The sequence below is a fragment of the Mobula hypostoma genome, chromosome 2, assembly GCF_963921235.1.
Source record: "Mobula hypostoma chromosome 2, sMobHyp1.1, whole genome shotgun sequence".
In the NCBI taxonomy this organism is placed as follows: Eukaryota; Metazoa; Chordata; class Chondrichthyes; order Myliobatiformes; family Myliobatidae; genus Mobula; species Mobula hypostoma.
The window spans coordinates 83,266,442-83,283,792 of record NC_086098.1 but is presented as its reverse complement, the minus strand read 5'-3'; the positions used below and the strand labels follow the sequence as shown (position 1 = coordinate 83,283,792).

General features: G+C 41.7%; 1 protein-coding gene across 6 annotated transcripts in view; it reads left to right on the top strand.

Annotated features, from left to right (window-relative positions):
- Positions 1-17,351, top strand: part of disc1 (DISC1 scaffold protein) — a 208,166-nt gene that overhangs the window by 123,291 nt on the left and 67,524 nt on the right. The window contains exons 14-15 of one of the 6 annotated variants that reach the window (XR_010016776.1): positions 2,885-4,506; positions 7,006-7,078. The exons of 3 other annotated variants lie outside the window; for them this stretch is intronic. Coding sequence is in view for 2 of the 3 variants with exons in the window: in XM_063039416.1 (XP_062895486.1) it covers positions 7,006-7,284 (279 nt within the window). In the remaining variant the exon portion in view is untranslated. Of the gene's footprint in view, positions 1-2,884; positions 6,687-7,005; positions 7,630-17,351 lie in introns of those variants that run through there. 2 more of the 6 variants (XM_063039416.1, XM_063039422.1) reach the window with 2 other exon arrangements.

Sequence of the window (17,351 nt, the reverse complement as noted above, 5' to 3'; positions counted from 1 at the left end):
GCTCTGTTGGTGAGGAATGATATTCAGTCCCTTGCGAGGGGGGACATAGAATCAGGAGACATAGAGTCAGTATGGATAGAACTGAGAAATTCTAAGGGTAGAAAGACCCTAATGGGAGTTATCTACAGGCCCCCAAACAGTAGTCTGGATGTAGGGTGTAAGTTGAATTGAGAGTTAAAATTAGCATGTCACAAAGGTAATGCTACAGTTGTTATGGGGGACTTCAACATGCAGGTAGACTGGAGGAATCAGGTTAGTACTGGACCCCAAGAAAGGGAGTTTGTGGAGTCCCTCCGAGATGGATTCTTAGAACAGCTTGTACTGGAGCCTACCAGAGAGAATGCAATTCTAGATTTAGTGTTGTGCAATGAACCGGATTTGATCAGGGACCTCGAGGTAAAGGAGCCATTGGGAGGTAGTGACCATAATATGATAAGTTTTAATCTACAATTTGAGATGGAGAAGGGAAACTCGGAAGTGTCAGTATTACAGTTGAACAAAGGGAACTAAGGGGCTATGAGGGAGGAGCTGGCCAAAGTTCAATGGAACAATACCCTAGCAGGGATGACAGTGGAACAGCAATGGCAAGTGTTTCTGGGAATAATGCGGAAGGTGCAGGATCAGTTCATTCCAAAGAGGAAGAAAGATCCTAAGGGGAGTAAGAGGAGGCCGTGGCTGACAAGGGAAGTAATGGACAGTATAAAAATAAAAGAGAAGAAGTATAACAGCAAAGATAAGTGGGAAGCCGGAGGATTGGGAAACTTTTAAAGAGCAACAGAAGGTAACTAAGAAGGCAGTACGCAGAGAAAAAATGAGGTACGAAGGTAAGCTAGCTAAGAATATAAAGGAAGATAGTAAAAGCTTCTTTAGGTATGTGAAAAGGAAAAAAAAATAGTTAAGACCAAAATTGGGCCCTTGAAGACAGAAGCGGGTGAATTTATTATGGGGAACAAGGAAATGGCAGATGAGTTGAACAGGTACTTTGGATCTGTCTTCACTAGGGAAGACACAAACAATCTCCCAGATGTAATAGTGGCCAAAGGACCTCGGGTAATGGATGATGGTCTGCATCCCAGGGTACTTAAGGAGGTGGCTTTAGAAATCGTGGACGCATTAGTAATCATTTTCCAATGTTCTATAGATTCAGGATCAGTTCCTGTGGATTGGAGGGTGGCTAATGTTGTCCCTGTCTTCAAGAAGGGAGAAAGAGAGAAAACGGAATTATAGACCGATTAGCCTGACGTCGGTGGTGGGAAAGATGCTGGAGTCAATTATAAAAGATGAAATTACGACACATCTGGATAGTAGTAACAGGATTGGTCCAAGTCAGCATGGATTTACGAAGGGGAAATCATGCTTGACTAATCTTCTGGAATTTTTTGAGGATGTAACTGTGAAAATGGACAAAGGAGAGCCAGTGGATGTAGTGTACCTGGACTTTCAGAAAGCCATTGATAAAGTCCCACATAGGAGATTAGTGGGCAAAATTAGGGCACATGGTATTGGGAGCAGAGTACTGACATGGATTGAAAATTGGCTGGCTGACAGAAAACAAAGAATAGCGATTAACGGGTCCCTTTCGGAATGGCAGGCAGTGACCAGTGGGGTACTGCAGGGTTCAGTGCTGGGACCACAGCTGTTCACAATATGTATTAATGATTTAGATGAGGGAATTAAAAGTAACATTAGCAAATTTGCCGATGACACAAAGCTGGGTGGCAGTGTGAAATGTGAGGAGGATGTTCTGAGAATGCAGGGTGACTTGGACAGGCTGGGTGAGTGGGCAGATGCATGGCAGATGCTGCTTAATGTGGATAAATGTGAGGTTATCCACTTTGGTGGTAAGAACGGGAAGGCAGATTATTAGCTAAACGGAGTCAAGTTAGGAAAAGGGGAAGCACAACGAGATCTAAGTGTTCTTGTACATCAGTCACTGAAAGCAAGCATGCAAGTACAGCAGGCAGTGAAGAAAGCTAATGGCATGCTGGCCTTCATAACAAGGGGAATTGAGTATAAGAGCAAAGAGGTTCTTCTGCAACTGTACAGGGCCCTGGTGAGACCACACCTGGAGTACTGTGTGCAGTTTTGGTCTCCAAATTTGAGGAAGGACATTCTTGCTATTGAGGGAGTGCAGTGTAGGTTCACAAGGTTAATTCCCGGGATGGCGGGACTGTCATATGTCGAAAGAATGGAGCGACTGGGCTTGTATACTCTGGAATTTAGAAGGCTGAGAGGGGATCTTATTGAAACATATAAGATTATTAAGGGATTGGACACGCTGCAGCAGGAAGCATGTTTGCGCTGATGGGTGAGTCCAGAACCAGAGGCCACAGTGTAAGAATTAGGGATAGGCCATTTAGAACGGAGTTGAGGAAAAACTTTTTCACCCAGAGAGTGGTGGATATATGGAATGCCCTGCCCCAGAAGGCTGTGGAGGCCAAGTCTCTGGATGCTTTCAAGAAAGAGATGGATAGAGCTCTTAAAGATAGCAGAATCAAAGGTTGTGGGGATAAGGCAGGAACTGGATATTGATAGTGGATGATCAGCCATGATCACCGTGAATGGTGGTGCTGGCTCGAAGGGCCGAATGGCCTACTCCTGCACCTATTGTCTATAATTGAATTCTAAACTCAGAAATGCCTTGAGCTGTAATGGCGTCATGCTGACCATTACACTACCGTGGTTGTTCAGAGTTCAGATGGTTCAGCCATCTTCAGTTCATTTTTATTAATAAAATAGTTAAGATTAAATTGAACAAAGTAAGCTTTTTGTTTCAGAGTTTGCCTGGCCTGTATTTTAGTAGTCAACACACTTGGTAACTAATCAATCCTGAAGACAACAACAGCGAAGCATTCTCATGTTTTATCCTTAATAAATGTCCACAGTATCTACAAAGAGAAACCCAGACGGTAAAAGAAGCACTGCAGGCAATGTTGAAACAGCTTTTGTCTTTGGAAGAGGATACGACAGAAGACTTTGTAGTTAACATCTGGTGACTAAAGAAGGAATTGCTAGAAGGCAAATTCACCTGATGTTGACTTGTAACATTCCACTTTTGTTATCTGTAATATTTTAGACAGAGTTTTAATAATTGCTGTACAAAAATGACAATCAATAATGACAACCAACATATAATTCTCCGTAACTTCCGCCACCTCCAATGGAATCCCACCACTAAGCACATCTTTCCCTCCGCCCCCCCCACCCCGCTTTCCGCAGGGATCGCTCCCTACGTGACTCCCTTGTCCATTTGTTCCCCTCCCATCCCTCCCCACCGATCTCCCTCCTGGCACTTATCCTTGTAAGCGGAACAAGTGCTACACATGCCCTTACACTTCCCCCCTCACCACCATTCAGGGTCCCAGACAGTCCTTCCAGGTGAGGCAACACTTCACCTGTGAGTCGACTGGGGTGATATACTGCGTCCGGTGCTCCTGATGTGGCCTTCTATATATTGGCAAGACCCGACGCAGACTGGGAGATCGTTTTGCTGAATACCTATGCTCTGTCCACCAGAGAAAGCAGGATCTCCCAGTGGCCACACATTTTAATTCCACATCCCATTCCCATTCTGATATGTCTATCCACGGCCTCCTCTACTGTAAAGATGAAGCGACACTCAGGTTGGAGGAACAACACCTTATATTCTGTCTGGGTAGCCTCCAACCTGATGGCATGAACATTGACTTCTCAAACTTTGGCTAATGCCCCACCTCCCCCTCGTACCCCATCCGTTATTTATTTATATACACACATTCTGTTTTTTCTCTCTCCTTTTTCTTCATCTGTCCCTCTCACTATACCCCTTGCTCATCCTCTGGGCTCCCCCCCCCCTTTTCTTTTTCCCTAGGCCTCCTGTCCCATGATCCTCTCATATCCTTTTTGCCAATCGACTGTCCAGCTCTTGGCTCCATCCCTCCCCCTCCTGTCTTCTCCTATCATTTCAGATCTCCCCCTCCCCCTCCCACTTTCAAATCTCTTACTGGCTCTTCTTTCAGTTTGTCCTGACGAAGGGTCTCGGCCCAAAACATCGACTGCATCTTTTCCTAGAGGTGCTACCTGGCCTGCTGCGTTCACCAGCTACTTTTATGTGTGTTGGTTGTAATCAATAATAAGCACTTGATTTAGATCCAGGGTTTAAATTTAATCTGGTAATATTATCTTATATTAATATTTGCTTTAATGTCAGAATTAATGTGAATCTTACTCCTGTTTCACATAAAATACTAGAAACAAAAGTCGGTGCAACTTCACGTTTAGTAAAAAAGAAGTTTAAAATATTTCACTCCTAAAAGATAGCACTTCTATAATTCAAATTTTCAATATTTTCTCCACTACGTTATTTGAACATTTCTGATTTTTTCATTGTTCATAAGGAAGATGATCAACGGGGCATTTTCTACGAAGAATATCTGAGAATTCTACTAGGAATCCTTTGTTTCGTGGCTCTCTGTGGGGAAGACAAATCTCAGGGTTATATTCTGCATACATACTTTGATAATAAATGTATGTTAAACTGAAACAGTGAACTCTGTTTAGCATAAATCATTTGGTCAGATGAACTTCCTTATTCACAAATCAAATGCAAAATTTGTTTTCTAACATTCAGTAAGACCAGACGTGATTCTTTAAGAATTAGTGGAGCCAGCTCCCTAGTTTGCCGTAAAAAGTAGGAAGTGGCAATTGAGGCAAAAGTAAATACTATTAGAGGCCCAGTGTATTTAGAAACATAGAAAACCTGCAGCACAATACAGGCCTTTTGGCCCACAATGCTGTGCCGAACATGTACTTACTTTAGAAGTTACCTAGGGTTACCCATAGCCCTCTATTTTTCTAAGCTCCACATACCTATCCAGGAGCCCCTTAAAAGACTCTATTGTATCTGCTTCCCACAGTCGCTGGCAGCCCATTCCACGCACTCGTCACTCTGCGTTTTTAAAAAAAAACTTACCCCTGATATCTCCTCTGTACCTACTTACAGCACCTTAAAACTGCGCCCTCTCGTGTTAGCCATTTCAGCCCTTGGGGAAAAAGCTTCTGACTATCCACACGATCAATGCAACTCATCATCTTACACATCTCTATCAGGTCACCTCTCATCCTCCGTCGCTCAAAGGAGAAAAGGCCAAGTTCACTCAACCTATTCTCATAAGGCATTCTCCCCAATCCAGGCAACATCCTTGTAAATCTCCTCTGCACCCTTTTTATGGTTTCCACGTCCTTCCTGTAGTGAGGTGACCAGAACTGAAAACAGTATTTCATGATACAGTCCCAGCATCTTGGTCTTTTTCTCTGCTTTGCTGTAGAATACAACTTAAATGGAATAATTCCTAAGTAGAGTATTTCCTGAAGTTCCTTAGATGGCGTTTATCTGTCAGGGAGACTAGCAAATCAAAGTTTGTTCCTTATAACTACCTGAAGAAAAATCTTTGGGAGTTATTGATTAGTTTGTTACTTGGATCACAATGTTCCAATTCTGAAGCACACATTTAATTGCCTCAAATTGTACTTCAACCAATTGTTTTATAGGATAGACTTGGTCATATTCTGGTCTTGAAGCAACCTAAGTATTTTCACTTAAAGCAAATGGTGGTGCCTCCATCACCCCGGATAATGTAGACTGTGTCTAGATTACTGCTTGGTGCCAGAGATTAGTATTTCCCATCAAAATGGGGTGATATTCAATAAAACCAAAGTTCATTGTTAAAGTAAGTCACTGATATAAACTGCTTCTCTTAGATCTAACAGTGACACCAGAATTCCCATAATAACAGTATGCATCCATAAATGAATGTTTTATTCAAGTCACCAGGCATCATAAGCAAACTTTCATTGCATTTTGGATGGTGTGTTCCTTAGTTTGATTACATTCAGAACTTGAATAATGCATTGCATTAAATATTTTTAAATTTGCCTTTTTGTGAATTGCCTTGGACCTTTTCCTAGAAAGTAACAACACAGGATTTCCCCAATTATCAAGCAGAAATTCTGACATAAGAGCCTGTGGAACTCACCAGAAAATACAGGAGTACAGTTCTGCTGGTAGCTGACATTTATGGACAATGTAGTAAAGAGCTCTAAGGGTACAATTGGTATGCAGTGAATGGCCTGTGAACTTCTGAACAGGTCAATGTTTCCATCAGAGGGACTTCATTGATATTGCCTAACGTTGCTATGGCACAATATAAAAGTAGATAATCTTTGTGAATGTATATGGTCTAAAGGTTAAGGCCAGTGAAGAGTTAATGAAAAATTAAGTTGGTAATTTTAAAAGTGTAATGCAATTTCCATGTAATTTCAGGTTACACCGTGGTCTCACACTGAATATAGGGTATCATCATTCACTCATCTTCAAACCATATAAGTAATTTGTTGTAATGAGCTTTAGAATGGAGTTCCTTTTGGAAGTAGTATCAAGGTAGTGTTGGTTACAGCTTATTCAACTGATTACATTCAAAAAAAAATAAAGGTCCATGAAGATTTGATATTTCATCTGTAAAATATGTAACGTAGAGTAAGTGAATGGTGTGAACAGAATAAACATTTCATTCACTGAAAGTGAAATCTCTGATATAAATCTCTTGATAATCACTGATTCTTTTCAGGCACTTGTTGAGGTACAGTACAATAAAATTTCTAGGTCTTTTCCCTTTTAAAGAGATGGAAAATGATTTGGATTTTTTACACTGTTCAGCAATGGGCAGAATGCACTTTACTGGCAATATGCTTCCAGAACATGAACTTAAGTAATGTCTCAGATATATTTACATTACAACTGAAAACTCACCTTAGACACCATTGAGATAATGGCAAGATAATTTGTTTTAATAACGATTAATTAGGGAAGGATAGGTGAAGATACTAGAAATATTGCAGATAGTGCTGGAAGAGAATTTGTGAGGATGATATTTATAACAGTACACCCCTCCTGTTTTTGCCTATCATTTCAGATCTCCCCCTCCCCCTCCTCCTCACTTTCTAATCTCTTACTATCTCTTCTTTCAGTTAGTCCTGATGAATGGTCTTAGCCCGAAACGTCGACTGTGCTTCTTCCTATGGATGCTGTCTGGCCTGCTGCGTTCCACCAGCATTTTGTGTGTGTTGCTTACATTTCCAGCATCTGCAGATCTCCTCGTGTTTGCTGCACAGTTCTATTGTATAGATTTTACATTCTTTCACTTTCAGTATGCAACACCGCTCTTCAAAATGTCAGGGATGCGGCCTAGAAGACTAGCAGCCTTCAGGGTTCCAGGATTTTATGGCTCTGGAGGCGGGTGGACTTGAGGTCGGTGCCTCCACAGGAAATTGGTGTGTTGTGGGAGTACACAGAAGATTGAAAGCAGCAAGCTGGCTGCTGGCTGTGTGCTCAGAGACCCGAGTTCTTTGGGCACAGAGCTCGGAAAAAGTGATGCAACAGTCTTTTAACACTATAAATCAGCGAGTTGTTTTGTTTCTTCCCTCTTGCTGTGAAACAGGGACATCTCTTTTTCCCTTACTGGAGGGGGGGGGGGAGAGCCTGTGGTATATTGAATTACTGGGTGAATGAGTAGTCTTTGGGGTCCTGCAAGTCTGTGTCTTTATTGATGCTTTGCTGCATGCTTGAGTGCTTGGTGAGGGGCACCAATGCTTTTTTTTGCTGGTGGGGGAAGGGTGGTTGTTGCTTTGCTGCTGCTTAAGCGTGGGTGGGGGGAGCTGAAGGGGGGACTTTGGGGTTCTAACATTTAACCATCATTCATTCTTTGGGACACTTCTCTGTTTTTGTGGATGGTTGTGAAGAAAAGAATTTCAGGATGTATATTGTATATATTTCTCTGACATTAAATGTACTTTTGAAACCTTTGAAGTCATAGAGGAAAGAAACAAATCCTAAGGCCTACCGTGTCCATACCAACCAAGTATACATCTAACTAATCACATTGATCAGGACCTGTCCATCTGTGCCTTGATGATTTAAATACTTGTCTAGAAACAAATGTTGTGAGAGTACCTAACTCCATCTCTCACTTAGGTAGTGTGCTCCAGATTTCTGCCTGCTGGTAGAAAAGTCCTTCCCGAGAGCCACACTAAACTCATTACTACTTATTCTGAACCTATGCTTTCTAGTTTTAATCACCTCTCCTATGGGGAAAGGTTTACTATTGTCTTTCCTATATGTGCTCCTCAACTTTGTGTGCCCCTATTTTCCCTCATAGAGTTATTGAAAGAAGTTGTGTGAAGCTGTGTCCTTCAATGATTGAAGAAAAGGAGGGTGGTGTTTCTATGTGTTTGAGAAGAAGCAGTTTGCCAAGGTTAAGTGCCCAAGGATCAGGTCAAAGTACAATCTTAAGAATAACTATTACTATGGATCATTGATGGTCAAAAGAAACTTTGTTGAGATGATTGACAAGTAGGAAATGCCTAATAGCCACAATGCAGGAGGTTTCTCAAGTCCTGAAGAGCACTCTATAATCTTTATCTGTGCAGCAATGGCCACCACAGATGTTTTGAACAGGGCATTTCAGAGAGCTACTTACACAATTAACATTCATTCCATAGAGATTCTGAAGCTTCGTGCAATGCTTTAAGCTGCAAGCATTGGGCAACATTATTGTGTCCAAAGAGCATTGATGGAATTTCAAGTTGCCTTTTTGTAAAAGGCTCCCAATAATTTGTGACTTTACAATAGATTCTTTCCTGAAATGCAATCACCTCTAGCCTCCAAGGCTTCAAAGGAATGAATCTTGAATTTATAGGTATCTAACAAAGAGATTGTTGTCTAACAAAATGATTTTATAATTGTTACTGCAGCAATTGTCATCTACTCATCAGCAGAGGGAATGCAAAGTATACAATTAAAGGCCTTTCTTGCCCTTTCTGGTGCAGTTATTAAATTTTGCCCTTCACAGTATTATGTAGCTGGGATTTATTACTTTCTGGCTGCTGCTGCTATGCATTTGATTCACTGAATTTGCCATTTTTATTCTCTTGTTGGAGGCATTATTGACCCTTTTTTGTCAGCTGCAAGAGAATCTTAATGTCATTGTCAAAACATGTAATCATACTTCTTCCTTAACAGGCATTTAACTTGAATCTGATAGTAACCCCAGTTCTTTTGAAAAAGAACAAGATCATCGGTAAAGGAGAAATGGATTGTACTGTAAGTTGTCGATTAATTGTTACAGCTTTTCAAGTAGACAGGAAATGCAGTTCCTTTGAAGGGTGTATTTTATATTGACTATTTCACCCAGCCTCTGCCTTCCTTATGTAACTTAACAGAGAAAATTAGAGCACATTTGGTCAAGGTTTCACTAGAGTTTATTTTTGGTACATTCATACTCTGCCACACTCAGAAGAACCTCTTACATTTCTAAATATAAAGTCAAGGAATGTCGATGCATTGTATTCTCTCAACCTTTAATAATTTTTTCTGTAAATCTGGTTAAACTAGGTCAAGTAGTACCTATCTTACTTTGGTTTAAAGAGTGGTTCACTGGTGCTCAACAGGGGTGGAAACATTTTTCTGGTCTGACATTTGTATGACTTCAGATATATTTGAATGTTTTTGCTGTCCTTTGGACTGACTTAATATCCCACTTATTTGTATTCATTTGGCCAGTGCTAGCAAACTACACAACTACTGCAGTGGATTGAGGGCCCACTGCCTTCAGGGAGGTTGAGAATGGACGATGCATTATGAAAATGAATAAAGTAACATTGGGTCATTGAGGTTTCTAGTTCCATTACAATTGCCAGTAATTTAACTTATTATTTAGCTCCATTGTGGCTTTTAAAGTTGAATACATGAATATTTTATTCTTTGGAGGACTTGTAGTTTATTTTAAGAACTGCATGTAAACAAAATAGGTATTACCATGAACAAAAGTATTTAAAAATCTATTGCACATACTTTATTGTGAATCTCAATGACCATGGTAATGTAGGCAGCTCAAGAATAACCATATAATTTACTGTCTTTTATACATGGTGAAGTTTAGCATGCCAATGTTTTGAATAACCAGGGTGCATTTACAAAGTTGTATATATTATACAGATTTAGAATTTTAACAATGTAATTAATTGACAATAAATTATATAAAAATAAGTTGCTTGGTGTAATTTATCAAAGTGGATTTTAATATATCAGCTTGTATGCTTGGAAAGTAAGAAATTCTATGTTTTCATTTTCTATCAAAGCTTTCATGGATTTCTAAATTTGTTTGATTGTTAGATAATTGTTAGATAAAGACTTCTCATCTTTTTCTCCCCAGACCTTATGAAGGGTCTTGGCCCGAAACTTTGACTGTACTCTTTTTCCATAGATGCTGCCTGGCCTGCTGAGTTCCTCCAGCATTTTGTGTGTGTTTCTGGCAGTTAAGTGTAAAGTTAAAAGGAAGGACCTTCAAGTTTGTGATCTCAGGGTTGCTACCCATGCCATGTGTTAATGAGGCCAGAAATAGGAAGATTGTACAGTTTAACACGTGGCTGAGGAGTTGGTGTATGAGGGAGGGCAACAGATTTTTGAATCATTGGGCTCTCTTCCAGTTTAGGTGGGACGTGTACCAAAGAGATGATTTGCACCTGAACAGGAGGGGGCTAATATTGTAACTGGAAGGTTTGCTAGTGCTGCACAGTGGGTTTAAACTAAAGTTGTGGTGAGTGGGAGCCAGGATGCCAGAACAGCTAGTAGAGTGGTGTAGAAACATGTTAAGAGCTCAGACAAAATCATGAATCAAAAGGCTGAGCATGGTGCAACCAATATCCTGAGCTGCATATATTTCAATGCAAGAAGTATTGTAGGAAAGGCAGATCAGTACATGAAATTATGAAATTGTAGTCATTGGTGAGACTTAGTTGCGGGTAGAGCTGAACTGGCAGCTCAATTTTCCAGGGTACTGTTGCTTTAGATGCAACGGAGTGGAGGGATAGCATTGCTAGTCAGAGAAAATGTCATGGCAGTGCTCAGTCAGGACAAACTGGACATCTTCTCTTGTGAGGCATTAAGGGTGGAACTCAGGAATAAGAAAGGTATGACCATGTTAATAGAAACCATAGAAAAACTACAGCACAGAAACAGGCCTTTTGGCCCTTCTTGGCTGTGCCGAACCATTTTCTGCCTAGTCCCATTGATCTGCACACGGACCATATCCCTCCATACACCTCCCATCCATGTATCTGTCCAATTTATTCTTAAATGTTAAAAAAGAACCTGCATTTACCGCCTCGTCTGGCAGCTCATTCCACACTCCCACCACTCTCTGTGTGAAGAAGCCCCCCCAATGTTTCCTTTAAACTTTTCCCCCCTCACCCTTAACCCATGTCCTCTGGTTTTTTTCTCCTCTTGCCTCAGTGGAAAAAGCCTGCTGGCATTCACTCTATTTATACCCTTCATAATTTTATATACCTCTATCAAATCTCCCCGCATTCTTCTACGCTCCAGGGAATAAAGTCCTAACCTATTCAACCTTTCTCTGTAGCTGAGTTTCTCAAGTCCCGGCAACATCCTTGTAAACCTTCTCTGCACTCTTTCAACCTTATTAATATCCTTCCTGTAATTTGGTGACCAAAACTGAACACAATACTCCAGATTCGGCCTCACCAATGCCTTATACAACCTCATCATAACATTCCAGCTCTTATACTCAATACTTTAATTAATAAAGGCCAATGTACCAAAAGCTCTCTTTACAATCCTATTTACCTGTGACGCCACTTTTAGGGAACTTTGTATCTGTATTCCCAGATCCCTCTGTTCCACTGCACTCCTCAGTGCCTTACCATTTACCCTGTACTACCTTGGTTTGTCCTTTCAAAGTGCAATACCTCACACTTGTCTGTATTAAACTCCATCTGCCATTTTTCCAGCTGGTCCAAATCCCTCTGCAAGCTTTGAAAACCTTCCTCACTGTCCACTACAGCTCCAATCTTTGTATCATCAGCAAATTTGCTGATCCAATTTACCACATTATCATCCAGATCGTTGATATAGATGACAAATAACAGTGGACCCAGCACTGATCCCTGTGGCACACCACTAGTCACGGGCCTCCACTCTGAGAAGTAATCCTCTACTACCACTCTTTGGCTTCTTCCATTGAGCCAATGTCTGATCCAATTTACCACCTTTCCATGTATACCTAGCTACTGAATTTTCCTAACTAACCTCCCATATGGGACCTTGTCAAAGGCCTTACTGAAGTCCATGTAGACAATATCCACTGCCTTCCCTTCATCCACATTCCTGGTAACCTCCTCGAAAAATTCCAATAGATTGGTCAAACATGACCTACCACGCATAAAGCCATGCTGACTCTCCCTAATAAGTCCCTGTCTATGCAAGTGCTTGTAGATTCTGTCTCGTAGTACTCCCTCCAATAACTTACCCACTACCGACATCAAATTTATCGGCCTATAATTTCCTGGATTACTTTTCGATCCTTTTTTAAACAATGGAACAACATGAGCCATTCTCCAATCCTCCGGCACCTCACCCGTAGACACCGACATTTTAAATATATCTGCCAGGGCCCCTGCAATTTCAACACTAGTCTCCTTCAAGGTCCGAGGGAATACCCTGTCAGGTCCTGGGGATTTATTTAATTTGCTTCAAGATAGCAAGCACCTCGTCCTTTTCAATCTGTACAGATTCCATGATCTCACTCCTTGTTTCCCTTAATTCTATAGACTTGGTGCCAGTTTCCTTAGTAAATACAGACACAAAAAAACCACTTAAGATCTCCCCCATTTCTTTTGGTTCCGCACATAGCCAGCCACTCTGATCTTCAAGAGGACCAATTTTATCCCTTACAGTCCTTTTACTCTTAATATACGTGTAAAAGCTCTTTGGATTATCCTTCACTTTGACTGCTAAGGCAACCTCATGTCTTCTTTTAGCCCTCCTGATTTCCTTCTTAAGTATTTTCTTGCACTTTTTATACTCCTCAATCACCCTATTTACTACCCGTTTCCTATACATGTCATCTTCTTCTTTATCAGAGTTGCAATATCCCTTGAGAACCAAGGTTCCTTATTCCTATTCACTTTGCCTTTAATCCTGACAGGAACATACAAGCTCTGCACTCTCAAAATTTCTCCTTTGAAGGCTTCCCACTTAGCGATCACATCCTTGCCAGAGAGCAACCTGTCCCAATCCACGCTTTTTAGATCCTTTTTCATTTCTTCAAATTTGGCCTTCTTCCAGTTTAGAACCTCAACCCTAGGACCAGATCTATCTTTATCCATGATCAAGTTGAAACTAATGGTGTTATGATCACTGGAACCAAAGTGCTCCCCTGCACACACTTCCAACACTTGTCCTAACTCATTTCCTAATAGAAGATCTAATATTGCATCCCCTGTAGTTGGTACCTCTATATATTGACTTAGAAAACTTTCCTGAACACATTTTACAAACTCTAACCCATCTAGACCCCTAACAGTATGGGAGTCCCAATCAATATGTGGAAAATTAAAATCCTCTACCACCACAACTTTATGTTTCCTGCAGTTGCCTGCTATCTCTCTGCAGATTTGCTCCTCCAATTCTCGCTGACTATTGGGTGGTCTATAATACGACCCCACTAATGTGGCCATACCTTTCCTGTTTCTCAGCTCCACCCGTAAGGACTCAGTAGACAAACCCTCTAATCTGTCCTGCCTGAGCACTGCTGTAACATTTTCCCTGACAAGCAATGCTACCCCCCGCACCCCCCCCCCACCTTTCATTCCTCTGCCTCTATCACATCTGAAACATTGGAACCCTGGAATATTAAGCTGCCAGTCCTGCCCCTCCTGTAGCCAAGTTTCACTAATTGCTATAATGTCATAATTCCATGTGTCAATCCACGCCCTCAACTCGTCTGCCTTCCCCACAATACTGCTAGCATTGAATTATATACACCACTCACAACCTTTCTATTTGCGGCTTTGCTTGAGCTCTTAACATCATTTATTTTCACCCCAGCCTCACTGTCAGCTCTGGCACTCTAATTCCCATCCCCCTGCACATCTAGTTTAAAGCCTCCCCAATAGCACTAACAAACCTCCCTGAAAGTATATTGGTCCCCTTGTAGTTCAGGTGTAACTCGTCTCTGTTGTACAGGTCCCACCTGCCCCAGAAGAGGTCCCAATGATCCTGAAATCTGAAACCCTGCCCCCTACACCAGTTCCTCAACCACTTGTTCATCCTCCATAGCATCCTTACCCTCACTGGCACCAATGTGGAAAAAGATAGGTCTGGTCCATGGGTTGAGATTCTAAATTTGAGAAAGGCCAATTTTGATGGTATCGGAAAAGATCTGGCCAAGTGTGAATGAAGATGAACTATTTTCTGCCAAAGGTGTACTTAGTAAGTGGGAGGCCTTCAAAAGTGAGATTTTGAGAGTACAAAGCTTGTATGTGCCTGATAGAATAAAAGTTAAAGATAACAAATTTAGGGAACCTTGGTTTTCAAGAGAAAGTGAGGCTCCGGTTAGGAAGGTGCATAGCAGGTATAAACAGTAGGAACAATTGAGGTACTTAAGGAGTATAAGAAATGCAAGAGAAGACTTGAGAAATAAATCAGAAGGGTTAAAAGAAGGCATGAGGTTGCTTTGGCAAACGAGGTGAAGGAGAATCCTAAGGGATTCCACAGATAGGTTAAGAACAAAAGGATTGCAAGGGACAAAATTGGTCCTCTGGAAGATCAGAATGGTAATTCATGCATGGAGTCAAAAGAGATGGGGGAGATCTTAAATGGATTTTTTTGCATTGCGTTTACTCAGGAGATAGACTCAGAGTTTATAGAAGTGAGGCAAAACAACATCGACATCATTGACCCCCATACAGATTACAGAGGAGGAGGTGTTTACTGTCTTGAGGCAAATTAAGGTGGGCAAATCCCCAGGGCCTGATAAGGTGTTCCCTCAGACTTTGTGGGAGACAAATGCAGTAATTACAGGGTCCCTAGCAGAGATGTTTAAATCATCCTTAGTGACAGGTGAGGTACAGGAGGATTGGAGGATAGCTAATGTTCTGCAGTTTAAGAAAGGCTCCAAAAACAAACCAGGAAATTGAAGGCTGGTGAGCCTGATATCAATAGTGGGAAAGCTATTGGAAGGTATTCTAAGGAACAGGATGTATGAGTATTTGGTTAGACATGAATGGCTTTGTGCATGGTAATTCTAGTCTAACCAATCTTATAGAGTTTTTCAAAGAGGTTACCAGGAAAGTTGATGAAGGCAAAGCAGTGAATATTATCTACATTAGCAAGACACTTAACATGGTCCCACATGGGAGGTTAGTCACTTAGCTTTCAAGATGAGGTAGTAAATTGGATTAGACATTGGCTTTGTGAGAGAAGCCAGAAACTGTTAGTAGATGGTTGCCTCTCTGGAGTGCTGCAGGGATCAGTGCTGGGTCCGTGGCTGTTTGTCATCTATATCAATGATCTAGATTATAATATGGTTAATTAGATCAGCAAATTTGCAAATGACACCAAGATTGGGGGTGTAGTGGACAGTGGGGAAGACTATCATAGCTTGCAGTTGGAAAAATGGACTGAATGGAACTTAATGCAGTCTAGCGCAAGGTGTAGGACAACCAGGATAGGTCTTACACAGCAAACGGTAGGGCAGTGAAGAGAGCTGTAGAACAAAGGGATCTGGGAATACAGGTCTGTAAGTCATTGAAAGTGGCAGAATAGGGTTGCAAAGAAAGCTTTTGGCACATTGGCCTTCATAAATCAAAGTATTGAGTATGGGTGATGGCATGTTATGTTGGAAGTTGTGTGCATCATAGGCAAGCCCTAATTTGGAGTTTTGTGTGCAGTTTTGGTCACCTACCTACAGGAAAGGTATGAATAAGGTTGAAAGAGTACAGAGAAAATTTACAAAGATGTTGCCAGGACTGGAGGACCTGAGTTATGAGGGAATATTGAATAAGTTAGGACTTTATTCCTTGGAACGTATAGAATCATGGGGAGATTTGATAGAGGAATACTAAATTATGAGGGGTATAGATAGGGTCAACACAAGCAGGCATTTTACACTGAGATTGGGTGGGACTACAACTAGATGTCATCGGTTAAGGTTTGAAAGGTGAACATTTTAAAGGAAGCATGAGGGGAAACTTCTTCACTCGGGGTTGTGAAAATGTGGAACCAGCTGCCAGCACAAGTAGTGCAATGCAAACTTAATTTCATTGTTTAAGAGAAGTTTGGATCGGTACATCAATGATTCCAGTGCAGGTCTATGGGACTAGGTAGTTTAAATGGCTCAGCATGGACTAGAGGGGCTGAAGGGCCTGTTTCTGTGCTGTATTTTTCTATGACTAATAACTAGAAAATGCTGAAAAAACTCAGCAGGTTGGGCAGCATCCATGAAAGGAGAAACAGAGTTAACATTTCAGGGTCAAACTTTGTCAGGAGTGGAAAAGTGAGATTTATTTCGGGAAACCCAATCAGCGTCAGGAGCAGAGCACTTCGAGGAGGTTACTTGCGAGTTGGTGAAGCTTGTATGAAAGGAGAGCTTTATGGGCATTCAGACCTTCTGGAAGCCTAATCAGCATTGGGAACAGAGCACTTTGAAAAGGTTACTTGCAGGTCGGCCAAGCTTGTATAAAAAAGAGCTTCACGGGCACTCGGACATTCCAGAGGCCCAGTCAGCATCAGGAGCAGAGCACTGTGAATTAAATAAAAGTACAGAAGGGGCAAGCAGGGCAGCTATTGTTGGGAGTAGGCCAGTGGTGAGAGTAGGAGCATGATGCTTTGACAAGAAGAGGCTGAAGCCAAAGACACAGATTAGAAGATCTGGTCTTGGTTGCCCATTGTACAGTGCAGGCAGGATGGCAGATATGGCAGTGGAATGCACCTCCAGTAGGATGTGGGAATTCATGGAACTTGATGGTCTCCCTGATGACTATGCCTGCGGGAAGTGCAGACAACTCCATCTCATGAAAGACCGCATAAAGGAGCTGGAGTTGGATGAACTTGGGATCATCCTGGAGGCAGAGCAATTGATAGATGTAACTTTTAAGCAGGTGGTTAGACCTAGAGTGCAGAATTCAGGGAGTAGATGGGTGAACACCGAGAGAGGTAAAGGGAGAAGGAAGTCAGTGCTATTCCATAGCCTGTGGCCATCCCCCTCAGCAACAGGTATACCCCTTTGGATGCAGCTGAGTGGGATGACCTATCTGGGCAAGGCAGCAGCAGCCAGACCATAGCACTGTGGTTAGCTCTGAGCCTCAGAAGGGTAGGGTGAACTCAGACAGAGCAATAGTCATACGGGATTTGACAGTTAGGGGAACAGATAGGAGATTCTGTGACAACAAAGGAGATGCCAGGATAATATGTTGCCTCCTGGGTGCTAGGGTGCAGGATGTTTCTGAACAGTTGCAGA